At 42.1% G+C, this 11,806-nt stretch overlaps 1 protein-coding gene and 1 non-coding gene across 9 annotated transcripts in view; one reads left to right on the top strand and one right to left on the bottom strand.

Moving 5' to 3' along the window:
• Positions 1-11,235, top strand: part of MLH3 (mutL homolog 3) — a 35,198-nt gene extending 23,963 nt beyond the window's left edge. For all 8 annotated transcript variants that reach the window (XM_050798651.1, XM_050798653.1, XM_050798652.1 and 5 more), the window contains 4 exons: positions 5,469-5,492; positions 5,595-5,673; positions 9,010-9,161; positions 10,818-11,235. In XM_050798651.1, coding sequence (XP_050654608.1) covers positions 5,469-5,492; positions 5,595-5,673; positions 9,010-9,161; positions 10,818-10,937 — 375 coding nt within the window. In that variant the 3' untranslated portion in view covers positions 10,938-11,235. The remainder of the gene's footprint in view (positions 1-5,468; positions 5,493-5,594; positions 5,674-9,009; positions 9,162-10,817) is intronic.
• On the bottom strand, positions 7,131-7,233 carry LOC126960179 (U6 spliceosomal RNA). Its single transcript, XR_007727767.1, has one exon. It is a non-coding gene; the product is annotated as a U6 spliceosomal RNA (small nuclear RNA).
• Positions 11,236-11,806: the final 571 nt, after the last annotated feature.

Below are 11,806 nucleotides of genomic sequence, written 5' to 3' on the forward strand. Positions count from 1 at the left end.
TTAGAGAGGACTATTACTTTTTACTTTGATTACTTATATGTTTCTTTTATGGCAAATATCATTTATTTTGTTTTTATTGTCTTTTTCCTCTCCTTTCCTGTTTTCTATTATAGTTTTCTTTATTTCTCTTTTTTTTTTTTTTTCTCTACTGGTTTAGAAGTTATATATTCCATTTATATCCTTTTAGAGATTAGCCTTAACTTTTAACATGCATACTTATCACAGTTTAAAAGTAATTCATTTCTCTATCCTCTTCTAACTGTACCAAAATCTTATAAACCGTTCATCTCCTCCCATCTTCCATGTTGCTGTCTAGTACTTTAATTCCACCTTGTTTTTAATCCCCTGGTGGTCATTTTATAGTCAATCTTTATTTAGATTAAACAAAGTGTTCACCAGAGTCTTTGTTCACCATTGCCTCTTGCATCCTACTTATTCTGTGTTCTTTTATGTTCTGTTTTTTTTGGGGTTTTTTTTTTTGTTTTTTTTTACTGAAGTAAATCTCTTAAAAGATCTTTTATACACAAACAGATCTTGAGACAAAAAATACAAAAATATAAAAATAAATAGAAGTTATTTTAGTAAGAGTCCATGGACCAGACATGGTAGCTCATGCCTGTAACCCAGCACTTTGGGAGGCTGAGGCAGGAAGATCATCTGAGGTCAGGAGTTTGAGACCAGCCTGGCCAACGTGCTGAAATGCTGTCTCTACCAAAAACACAAAAATTAGCTGGGCGTGGTGGCGGGTGCTTGTAATTCCAGCTACTCAGGAGGCTGAGGCAGGAGAATCACTTGAACCCGGGAGGTAGAGGTTGCAGTGAGCTGGGATCACGCCATTACACTCCAACCTGGGTGACAAGAGTGAAACTGTCTCAAAAAAAAAAGTCCATGAATGATAAGCTGTCTTTTAAAGTTTCTTTATTTTCCCTTCATACTTGCATGATTATCTAGCTAAAAGCAGAATTTCACATTGCCAGTTATCCCCCCCACATTTTGAAAATATTTCACTACTTTTGACTTTCTATTTTATTTATTTTATTTTATTTTATTTATTTATTTATTTATTTTGAGACAGAGTCTCACTCTGTTGCCCAGGCTGGAGTGCAGTGGGATGATCTCAGCTCATTGCAACCTCCACCTCCCAGGTTCAAGTGATTCTCCTGCCTAAGCCTGCCAAGTAGCTGGGATTACAGGTGCCCACCACCACGCCTGGCTAATTTTTGTATCTTTAGTAGAGATGGGGTTTCACCATGTTGTCCAGGCTGGTCTCGAACTCCTGACCTCAGGTGATCCGCCTACCGTGGCCTCCCAAAGTGCTGGGATTACAGGTGTGAGCCACCACACCCAGCCTGACTTTCTGTTTTAGCCATTGAAGTCCTTTGTCAATCCAATTATTACTCTATAGGTAATCTGATTTTCCCTCTGGTTGCTCTTGCAATGTTCACTTTGTCTTTGGTGTTCTGCAATTTCCCTGTGAAATATCTTTGTATGGATTTATTTTCATTTCCTTCTGGAGATTTGCTGTGCTTCTTCAACTTGGAAAGTATGCAGTCATTATCACCTCAAACCTTTATTTCCCATTCTCTGTCTTGGAAATTTTGTCAGATCTACTGGGCCTTATCTTTCTACTCTCTGTGCCTCTTCAAATCTCTTCCATATTTCCCATTGCTTTCTCTCTCTGTGATACATTCTGCAAAATCTCCTCTTATGTTCCGGTGAACTAAAGGATCTCTTCATCTTGTGTTTAATTATGTGTTTAGCTTATCCACTGAGTTTTTTATTTCAGTGACTAAATTTTTAATTTCAATGACTATATTTTTTATTTTCAGAAGTTGTGGGTTTTTTCCCCCCAAATCTCACTCTTCCTTTTTCATCGTGTCCTGCTTTTTTCATTAGTGTTCCTACTCCTTTATCCCTAGCTCTCTTTATTTGGAGCACAGGCAAATCCACAGCCACATTGTCTAGAAGTCTGAAGTGCTGTACTAATATCTAAAATAGTAATATCTAAGATTAGAAGATAGATGTAGTAAATAAATTGGGGGATAGATTGATGTGGGAAGATTTGAGTCAGAGAGAGCAGCTGAAGGGTTATTGCAGTCATGCGGGTAAGAGAAGATGAGGATTGGACTGAGTCAGTAGCAGAGGGAGTAGACAGGAGTGACATATTTGAGACAGAATTTGGGAGGCGGAAGCAAGAGGACCTGGTGAGCAATCGAATGTGAAAGAATAAAGGAGAAAACAAAAGCAACGGTGATTCTGAGGGTTGTAGCATGGGTGGCTGGAAGGATGGTGGTGCCATTGACAGAGAAGGGGCACAGATGAGGAGGAACAAACCTGCCTAGGAGTTCCATCGTGAAGCTGGGTTTAGACACAGTGAATGTGCCTTCAGGTGGAATGCCCAGCGGATAGGCAGACTTAAAAGATCTGGTGCTTGGAAAAGAAATCTGGGCTGTACATAATATCTATCTGAGAGTTAATAGTGTATATATTTTGATAGTATCAGAAGCTGGAGGAGGGCCTTGAGGAGGCGAGGTTGTCCAGGGAGAATATGGAGAGTGAAAAGGAAGAGAGAAAAGGGTGGAGCCTGTGGAACATCAGCATCCAGGGTGCATATGCTTTGGCAAAGGTCTGGAAAGCTCTGCTGAAAAAAGGAAATTCTAAGGATGGCTGAAAATACTTGGTTAGAGAGGGAGGAGGAAAACCAGGAAAAAGTAATATTGCCAAAACTAAGGAAAGTTTTAAGCAAGGAGGGAATGGCCAATAATGGCTATGAAGTAGAGCCTGAAACGTTGGACTTGGCTGTCATGTGGACATTAGTTGTCTTGTGGAATCATTTCCTGGGGATGAGGTAGGGCAGAAGATAAGAGTGCAGTGAGTCAGGAGCATATGAAGCGGGAGGAAGTGAAGCTAAGTAGACTACTCTTTCAAGAACTTTGGCTACACACAGAAAAAGATGGGGTGAGAGCTAAAGGTTAGAGGTGGTTGGGAAGTGTGGGGTGGGATTCAAGGCTGAGGAAGGGTGTTTGTTTGCTTTAAGACAAAAAAGACCTAAGCACATTTGCAGGCCAAGGGTGAAACATTCAAGAGGAAGAGCAGCTGTCAGTCAGCTCTTGGATCATCTTGGCTTTGCACTTTCCAGAATCGCCTTTGTATCAGACTTTGCTCTGCTTCCAGCAAAGCTCTTTCCTCTCCACAGACATACTTTCTCTAAGACCCCTGCTCCAAATTGTCCTAAATCCAAAAGATAGGATCTGTTAGAGTCTTTTATTGTAATTCAATCTCTAAATATGTAACCAGAAAATTATAAGAAAAACTTTTCCTAAAGGAACTTCAAAGACTCCTGTTAAGGAGTTTACTTCAAATGCAAACAAACCTCTGGTTTCAGAAAATCTTGATTATGCCATGTCAGGCAGATCAGGAGAGATTTTTGTGTGATTCTGGAAGAAGCTGGAATAGTTTTGGTGTTTTGAGGAGGTAGCTACTTGAATCCTAGCAGTTGAAAGATCATTAATACATCCTTCTATACAGCTCTATCTTCTAGCCTGATGAGGAGGTAGAGGCTGCAGTGAGCCGAGATCGCGCCATTGCACTCCAGCCTGGGCAACAATGAGACTCTGTCTCAAAAAATTAAAATAAATAAATAAGGCCGGGCACAATGGCTCACGACTGTAATCCCAGCACTTTGGGAGGCCGAGGCAGGCAGATTATCTGAGGTTGGGAGTTTTGAGACCAGCCTGACCAACATGGAGAAACCCTGTCTCTACTAAAAATACAAAATTAGCCAGGCGTGGTGGTGCATGCCTGTAATCCCAGCTACTCAGGAGGCTGAGGCAGGAAAATCACTTGAACCCAGAAGGTGGAGGTTGAACCCAGAAGGCAGAGTTTGCAGTGAGCCAAGATGGTGCCATTGCACTCCAGCCTGGGCAACAAGAGCGAAACTCCATCTCAAAATAAGTAACTAACTAACTAAATAAATAAAAATAAAAATATTAAATTATCCAGCATTAAACAGACCATTGGAATATAAAATGGACTGAGATGAGACCCATCACCCCTTCACTAGGCTTACAAACAGATGTTTTACCATCCCAGATATACAAACACCAGAGAGAACAGCAGAGCAGTTAGGTTTGCTCTCCATCCACAGTAAGCTTTGTTAGTGGATTGAGTCTTATGAGACCATCTTTCTGTTTAGGTTCGTTTGGGAAAACATGTGATTTTTAAATTATATGTAGTATAGTATCTACTACCTAGCTCTTGGTAACTGTGCTCATTTATAGGCATGGCAGACTAGAGTATAGATGAAGGAGGGAAGAGAATTTCCTGAGTCTGGTTTTAAAAGAAAATGTACCATGTTGTAATCTTAGGAGGCAGATTTACACATAGCCTTTTCCAGGAGTAAAGAAATGATTTTCTTATAAAGAAATCATTAAATGTGCAACAGGTTTTTTTTCTTTTTACCTCCAGAGGTTAAACAAATTGGTAGCATGAAATAGTGTCTGCTTTAAATTTCTTTAAAGTTCTTTTGTAAATATTAATATCCACAGGGATGTAACTATTGAAAAGGTTACCCCAGGGACAGAGACATACAAGGGAGGAGAAATTTCTCAACAAAGGGCCTCAGAAAATAAACTTTCTGACCTGAAGGGAATTGTCCCCAGAAAGCCCGTGGGAACTGAAGTGACTGTTTACTTATGTTTATGATATTTAAGCAAGTGTTATACTGAGCAGTGGTTGTGTTGATGGTTGTTGTGTATGTATTCTCAGTTTGTGTGTAATATTACACTTGTTCTGGCTAAGATTACACACACAAACAGACCGCCTTTTAGTGAGAAGCCTTCCTGATGTTTTGAACTGGTTGAATCATCAAGACTACTCTCACCAGCTACGTAACCTCATTGGTTGAGAAGCTATCTCTGGAGGAAGTCTCAGTAGCTAAGTATATTCTGCGTTCAATAAGAGTTCTGTTCAGTTGCTTGGTTTTTTCACATTCAAAGTGCCTTACAACAAATAAGTTTATCCCCAAGTGCAGTATTGCTGGAACTCTTTCCTTCAGGAGGCATGATTTAAAGAAGAAAATTGAGATATTTTGTAAACTATCAAAGGGCAAGTAAAACATAACGGTAGAGGCCGGGCGCGGTGGCTCACGCCTGTAATCCCTGCACTTTGGGAGGCCGAGGCGGGCGGATCACGAGGTCAGTAGATCGAGACCATCCTGGCTAACACGGTGAAACACCGTCTCTACTAAAATACAAAAAATTAGCCGGGCGCGGTGGCGGGCGCCTGTAGTCCCAGCTACTCCGGAGGCTGAGGCAGGAGAATGGCGCGAACCCGGGAGGCGGAGCTTGCAGTGAGCTGAGATGGTGCCACTGCACTCCAGCCTGGGCGACAGAGTGAAGACTCCGCCTCAAAAAAAAAAAAAAAAAACATAACGGTAGATTAAAGCCTATTTTCGTTTTGCTTTGTAGGAATTTATCCGAGAACAAGTGGAGGTAAGCTTTTCCTTTATTTCGGGGTTTCACACAGAAGCATCACACATAAAAGGCTTTGTTGTTCCATTTCCTTTTCCTGTTAATAATGTGTTTATGCATTAGCTGCTCCAGACCACAGGAGGCATCCAAGGGACATTGCCACTGACTGTCCAGAAGGTGTTGGCATCCCAAGCCTGCCATGGTAAGCCCTTCAACATAGCAGTGATCAAACGCCTCTGCATGCAGAGCCCTGGCAGGGCTGCCGGGATTACAAAAGAGGCAGAGGGCACATTTACTACTTAACTCTTGGAGAATACAATTTAGATCAAGAAACTGGAATGTACATTTTAAAAAATCACTTTTACAAAAACAAAATCCCAACACACAAATTTGACTGTAGTGCTGCCTGACCTATATGAATGGAGGAATAACTCCTAGAGGAGATTCATTTTGAGTTGAATTTTGAATGAGCTGGGGGACATGGGTTCATAGCATGGAAGGGGGAGCTCACTACAGGGAGAGTAAACAGCCTGTGCAGAGACGCAGAACAGAAACAAATTAGCTATGTGAGAAGCAGCAAAGAGTATCAAGAAACTAGGCAGGTAAGAGAACAGAAACCTAGAAGGTCACAGCAAAACCTTTGGATTTGATACAGAAGGCATTGGAATTAGCAAGGGTTCTTTTCTTTTCTTTCCAACTTTTATTTTCGCTTTAGGGGGTACATGTGCACTTTGTAACATGGGTGAATTCCATGTCACAGGGGTATGGTGTACAGATTATTTTGTTACCTAGGTAATGAGCATAGTACCCAATAGGTAGTTTTTCGATCCTCACCCACCTCCCACCCTCCACCCTCAAGTAGGCCCAGGTGTCTGTTATCCCTTCTTTGTTTCTATGTGTATTCAATGTTTAGCTCCCACTTGTAAGTAAGAACATGCAGTATTTGGTTTTCTAATTCACTTAGGATAGTGACGTTGAACATTTTTCATATGCTTGTTGGCCATGTGTATGTCTTCTTTTGAGAAATGTGTGTTCATGTCCTTTGCCCATTTTTTAATAGGGTTTTAAAATTTTTGCTTGTTAATTTATTTAAGTTCCTTATAGATTCTGGATATTAGACCTCTGTTGGATGCAATTTGCAAATATTTTCTCCCATTCTGTAAGTTGTCCATTTATTCTGTTGATAGTTTCTTTTGCTGTGGAGAAGCTCTTTAATTAAGTCTCACTGGTCAATTTTCGTTTTGTTGCAGTTGCTTCTAGAGTCTTTATCAGGAAATCTTTGCCAAGGCCTATGTCCAGAATGGTATTTCTGAGGTTTTCTTCTAGGGTTTTTGTAAAAAGATGGAATGCACCCATGTGCGGTGGCTCACGCCTGTAATCCCAGCACGTTGGGAGACTGAGGCGGATGGATCACCTGAGGTCAGGAGTTCGAGACCAGCCTGGCCAACATGGTGAAACCCCATCTCTACTAAAAACACAAAAATTAGCCGGGCATGGTGGCACATGCCTGTAATCCCAGCTACTTAGGAGGTTAAGGCAGGAGAATCACTTGAAACCAGGAGACGGAGGTTGCAGTGAGCCAAGATCGTGCCACTGCACTCCAGCCTGGGTGACAGAGTGAGACTCCATCTCAAAATAATAATAATAATAATAATAATAAAAAAGACGGAATATTTCGTGAATTTACATGTCATCCTTGTGCAGGGACCATGCTAATCCTGTATTACTCAAATTTTATTATATGTGCTGCCAAAGCGAACACCATTGAGGGTTCTTGAGCAGGATAATATGATACAATATAGAAAAGAGGGAGCTGGGTGAGACCCTGTTAGGAAGGTGCCTGCTTCTCCTTCGCCTTCTGCCATAATTATAAGTTTTCTGAGGCCTCCCCAGCCGCGCAGAACTGTGAGTCATTGAAATGGTCTTTCCTTTGTAAATGACCCAGTCTTGGGCATTTCTTCCTAGCAGGGTGAGAACAGATTCATACTCCTCCATCACCAAATGTCATCATTGCCACCTTCAAAATGTATCTTCAGTCCGTCTGATTCAGGCTGTCTGGCCCCTCCCTCATTTTTGCCACTGTTTAGTTCTCTCACTTAGTTCCTCACGTTCACTCTGGCTCCCTTTCAAGCCACTCTTCTCTCGGCACCCAGAGGAATCTTTTTGAAACATCCCTCTGAGCATGTTGTTATTCCAACTAAAATGTGTCAGTGACGACCCATTGCTCTTGGGATAGAAATGTGATTTTTTACTGTGGCCCACAAGGGTCTTCATGATTTGGCCCCTGCCTGCCTCTCCAGTGTCATGTCATATCACTCTCTACCTTGTTCTTTACATCCTGGCCTGCTGTTTTGGTCTTCTACTTCCTGTGTGCTAAACATCTATCAGCTTCGGGGCCTCTGCACTGGCCTTTTCCTCTACCTGAAACACTTTTCCCTCCTCCTTCAATTAGCCATGTCTTTCTTAACCTAAAGTCTCAGCCTGAATACTACTTTGCCAGGAAAGCCTTCCTTAAACTCCTCAACTGGGTTTTGTCTTCCTATTATATATTCATATCCTGTATTTTATAGCACCTATATTTATCATCTAAATTATTGTGTAAGTATCTGCTTCATGTTTGTCTCCCCTATTAGACCATAAGCGCCATGAGGACGGAAATTATCTGTCTCATTAACTGCCTGACAAAGCTCCCAATACAAAGTGTATACTTAATAAATATTTGTTGACTGGGTAAATTATGCATAAAGGCAGGTTATAACAATATGAGAGTTTAGGAAGATTATTATGGAAATTAGAAAAAAAGCAGCAAATAAAATGAACATTGTAAGGAAACAATCAGAGATTGCTATTGGATGATCCATGGAAAAAGATAACCCCAACTTCACAAACCCATAAAGAGTAGGCAAAAATACTGCTCTTGCCTCTTGGAGAAACACTCTGAAAGGAAGACCCTAACAAGTTAAGGAATGCCTCCTACAGAGATTAGAAAGACAAATACTCCGTAAGAAAAAGCTGAGAGACAGGTCAGTCCTGAAGCCTTAGTTTCATCCATGGTCATAAGCACCAATTTCTTTCTTTCTTTCTTTTTTATTATTATTATTTTTTTTTGAGAACGGAGTCTTGTTCTGTTGCCCAGGCTGGAATGCAGTGGCATGATCTCGGCCCACTGCAACCCCCGCCTCCTGGATTCAAGCGATTCTTCTGCCTCAGCCTCCCAAGTAGCTGGGACTACAGGCGCGTGCCACCACGCCCGGCTAATTTCTGTATTTTTAGTAGAGGCGGGATTTCACCATATTGGCCAGTCTGGTCTTGAACTCCCGACCTCGTGATCTGCCTGCCTCAGGCTCCCAAAGTGCTGGGATTACAGGCATGAGACACCGTGCCCAGCCTATAAGCACCAATTTCAAGCAGGATTAAAGCCTCATTAAAGAAGCCTAAGAAACATGTTACTTTTTCCAGATATTTGGCAGTGACCCAAGGTCAGCATTGGTTTCCCACTATACACACTATAACCTTCTTGTTTCTCTCTTTCATTTAGGGGCCATTAAGTTTAATGATGGCCTGAGCTTACAGGAAAGTTGCCGCCTTATTGAAACTCTGTCCTCATGCCAGCTGCCATTCCAGTGTGCTCACGGGAGACCTTCTATGCTGCCATTAGCTGACATAGACCACTTGGAGCAGGAAAAACAGGTACGTTAATGACTAACAGGAGCAGGAGGGAGCAAAGTTTATCTTCTCTTTCTTTTCTGGCTTTTACTACGCAACTGTAATCTGTCTTAATCCTTTCCAAAATAGGAGAGTTTTGCAAAATCTGCATTGGAAGTTTCACATAAAGCCTCACCAATTTCATTTTCCAGCTCAAATCCAAAATGGAGCTTAGACTGAACTGTCAGGTCACCTACATAAGGGCTTTGTATTTTAAAACTTAACACATGTACAGACTTATGTATCCTGAATATCTATTGCCTGCTGGCCCTAGGTTTGATAATTTGCAGTTCTTCCTAAAGCTACTGAAAGTTGGTAGAAGCACAGCAAATTCACTGTTGGCAATATAGAGCCTCCGCATCCAGTTTCTTGATAGTACCTGTTGGAAATGGTGATCTGTGACTGTACCTGGCCATCCCCAAGGATCTTGAGTTATAGTTTGAGGATCATCAGACAGTGACCCAAGCTTGGGGATCTCTACATTATGCTTTGGCCCTAATTATCCAGCAACCTGCAAACTACAATGTGGATAATGCAATAAAGGCACAGAATGGCTTAAATTAAGAACCTCTGTCCTTGTTATAATCTTCAATGAAGGAGAACATGGAGAACATAACAGGAATGTCTCTGTTGCTGCTTTCCAAAATCTTTTTTTTTCTTTTTTTTGTTTTTTGAGACGGAGTTTTGCTCTTGTTGCCCAGGCTGGAGTGCAGTGGTGCAATCTCGGCTCACCGCAACCTCCGCCTCCCGGGTTCAAGCAATTCTCCTGCCTCAGCCTCTGGAGTAGCTGGGATTACAGGCATGCGCCACCACACCCGGCTAATTTTACATTTTTAGTAGAGACGGGGTTTCTCCATGTTGGTCAGGCTGGTCTCGAACTCCCGACCTCAGGTGATCTGTCCACCTTGGCCTCCCAAAGTGCTGGACTATAGGCATGAGCCACCACACCCTGCCCCAGATCTTTTCTCTTGCTAACCTTTCCCTGCTAAGGGATATAAAATCTTTTCTTGCATGGAGTTTTCAGGTACTAATGTTTTCTGACTCAACTAGCTGATTTTACTTCATTAAAACCTCTTTGTTTCACAAAGAAAAATACGAAGAAAGTCTTTTTCCATTGCTGAAGAGCTTGGAATCTGGACTTAAAGTTATCAGTCCCCTTTGATCCTTAAAAACATCTATAATCTCCATTGAATCCACAAGTTAGAAATCTAAACAGATTATAACAACCAGACTTTGGAAATATTTGTATGCTACCTACATTTTCTTTTTCTTTTTTTTTTCTTTTATTTATTTTTATTTTTTTGAGACGGAGTCTCCCTCTGTTGCCCAGGCTGGAGTGCAGTGGTGCAATCTCAGCTCACCACAACCTCCATCTCCCAGGTTCAAGCAATTCTCCTGCCTCAGCCTCCTGAGTAGCTGGGATTACAGGCGTGCACCACCACGCCCGGCTAATTTTTTTTGTATTTTTAGTAGAGACAGGGTTTCACCATATTGGCCAGGCTGGTCTCGAACTCCTGACCTTGTGATCCGCCTGCCTAGGCCTCCCAGAGTGCTGGGATTACAGGCATGAGCCACTGTGCCCGGCCTATATGCTACCTACATTTTCATGTTGCTAATTGAAGTTATTCTTTCTTCCCACAGATTAAACCCAATCTCGCTAAACTTCGCAAAATGGCCCAGGCCTGGCGTCTCTTTGGAAAAGCAGAGTGTGATACAACGCAGAGCCTGCAGCAATCCATGCCTCCCTGTGAGCCACCATGAGAACAGAATCACTGGTCTAAAGGAACAAAGGGATTTTCACTGTATGCCTCTGAGCAGAGAGCAGCAGCAGCAGGTACCAGCACGGCCCTGACTGAATCAGCCCAGTGTCCCTGAGCAGCTTAGACAACAGGGCTCTTTGTATCAGTCTTTCTTGAGCAGATGATTCCTCTAGTTGAGTAGCCAGATGGAATTCAAGCCTAAAGACAGTTCATTCATTTGCATCCATGGACACAGAAGGTTGCCATATAGTATCTACCTTTTGCTACTTATTTAATGATAAAATTTAATGATCGTTTGATTGGTTGCTTGGTTTGTTATTTGAAGGGTGTGATTTTTGTTTCTGTACAATTTTTTTTTCAAGCTTCACATTTGCGTGTATCTAATTCAGCTGATGCTCAAGTCCAAGGGGTAGTCTGCCTTCCCAGGCTGCCCCCAGGGTTTCTCCACTGGTCCTTCCTTTTCCCTTCAGTCTTCTTCACTTCCCTGTGCTGCTGCTTCATGTGCTGCATCTCAGACTTAAAGAGTTTCTCTACTTTCAGTGAAAATACTCTCTAGGGTCTTTCATCAGGCCTTTAGTTATTTTAGGGGTAAAAACTATGGATAAAAAGGACAAGGATAGAACAGAGAAAATTTAAAGTCCTGTTCCAGGTTTTTTGTTTTGTTTTCTTTAAAAACTCAGAGACTGAGGCCGGGCGCGGTGGCTCAAGCCTGTAATCCCAGCACTTTGGGAGGCCGAGACGGGCGGATCACGAGGTCAGGAGATCGAGACCATCCTGGCTAACACGGTGAAACCCTGTCTCTACTAAAAAATACAAAAAACTAGCCAGGCAAGGTGGCAGGCGCCTGTAGTCCCAGCTACTTGGGAGGCT

This window comes from Macaca thibetana, chromosome 7 (genome assembly GCF_024542745.1).
Source record: "Macaca thibetana thibetana isolate TM-01 chromosome 7, ASM2454274v1, whole genome shotgun sequence".
Lineage (NCBI taxonomy): Eukaryota > Metazoa > Chordata > Mammalia > Primates > Cercopithecidae > Macaca > Macaca thibetana.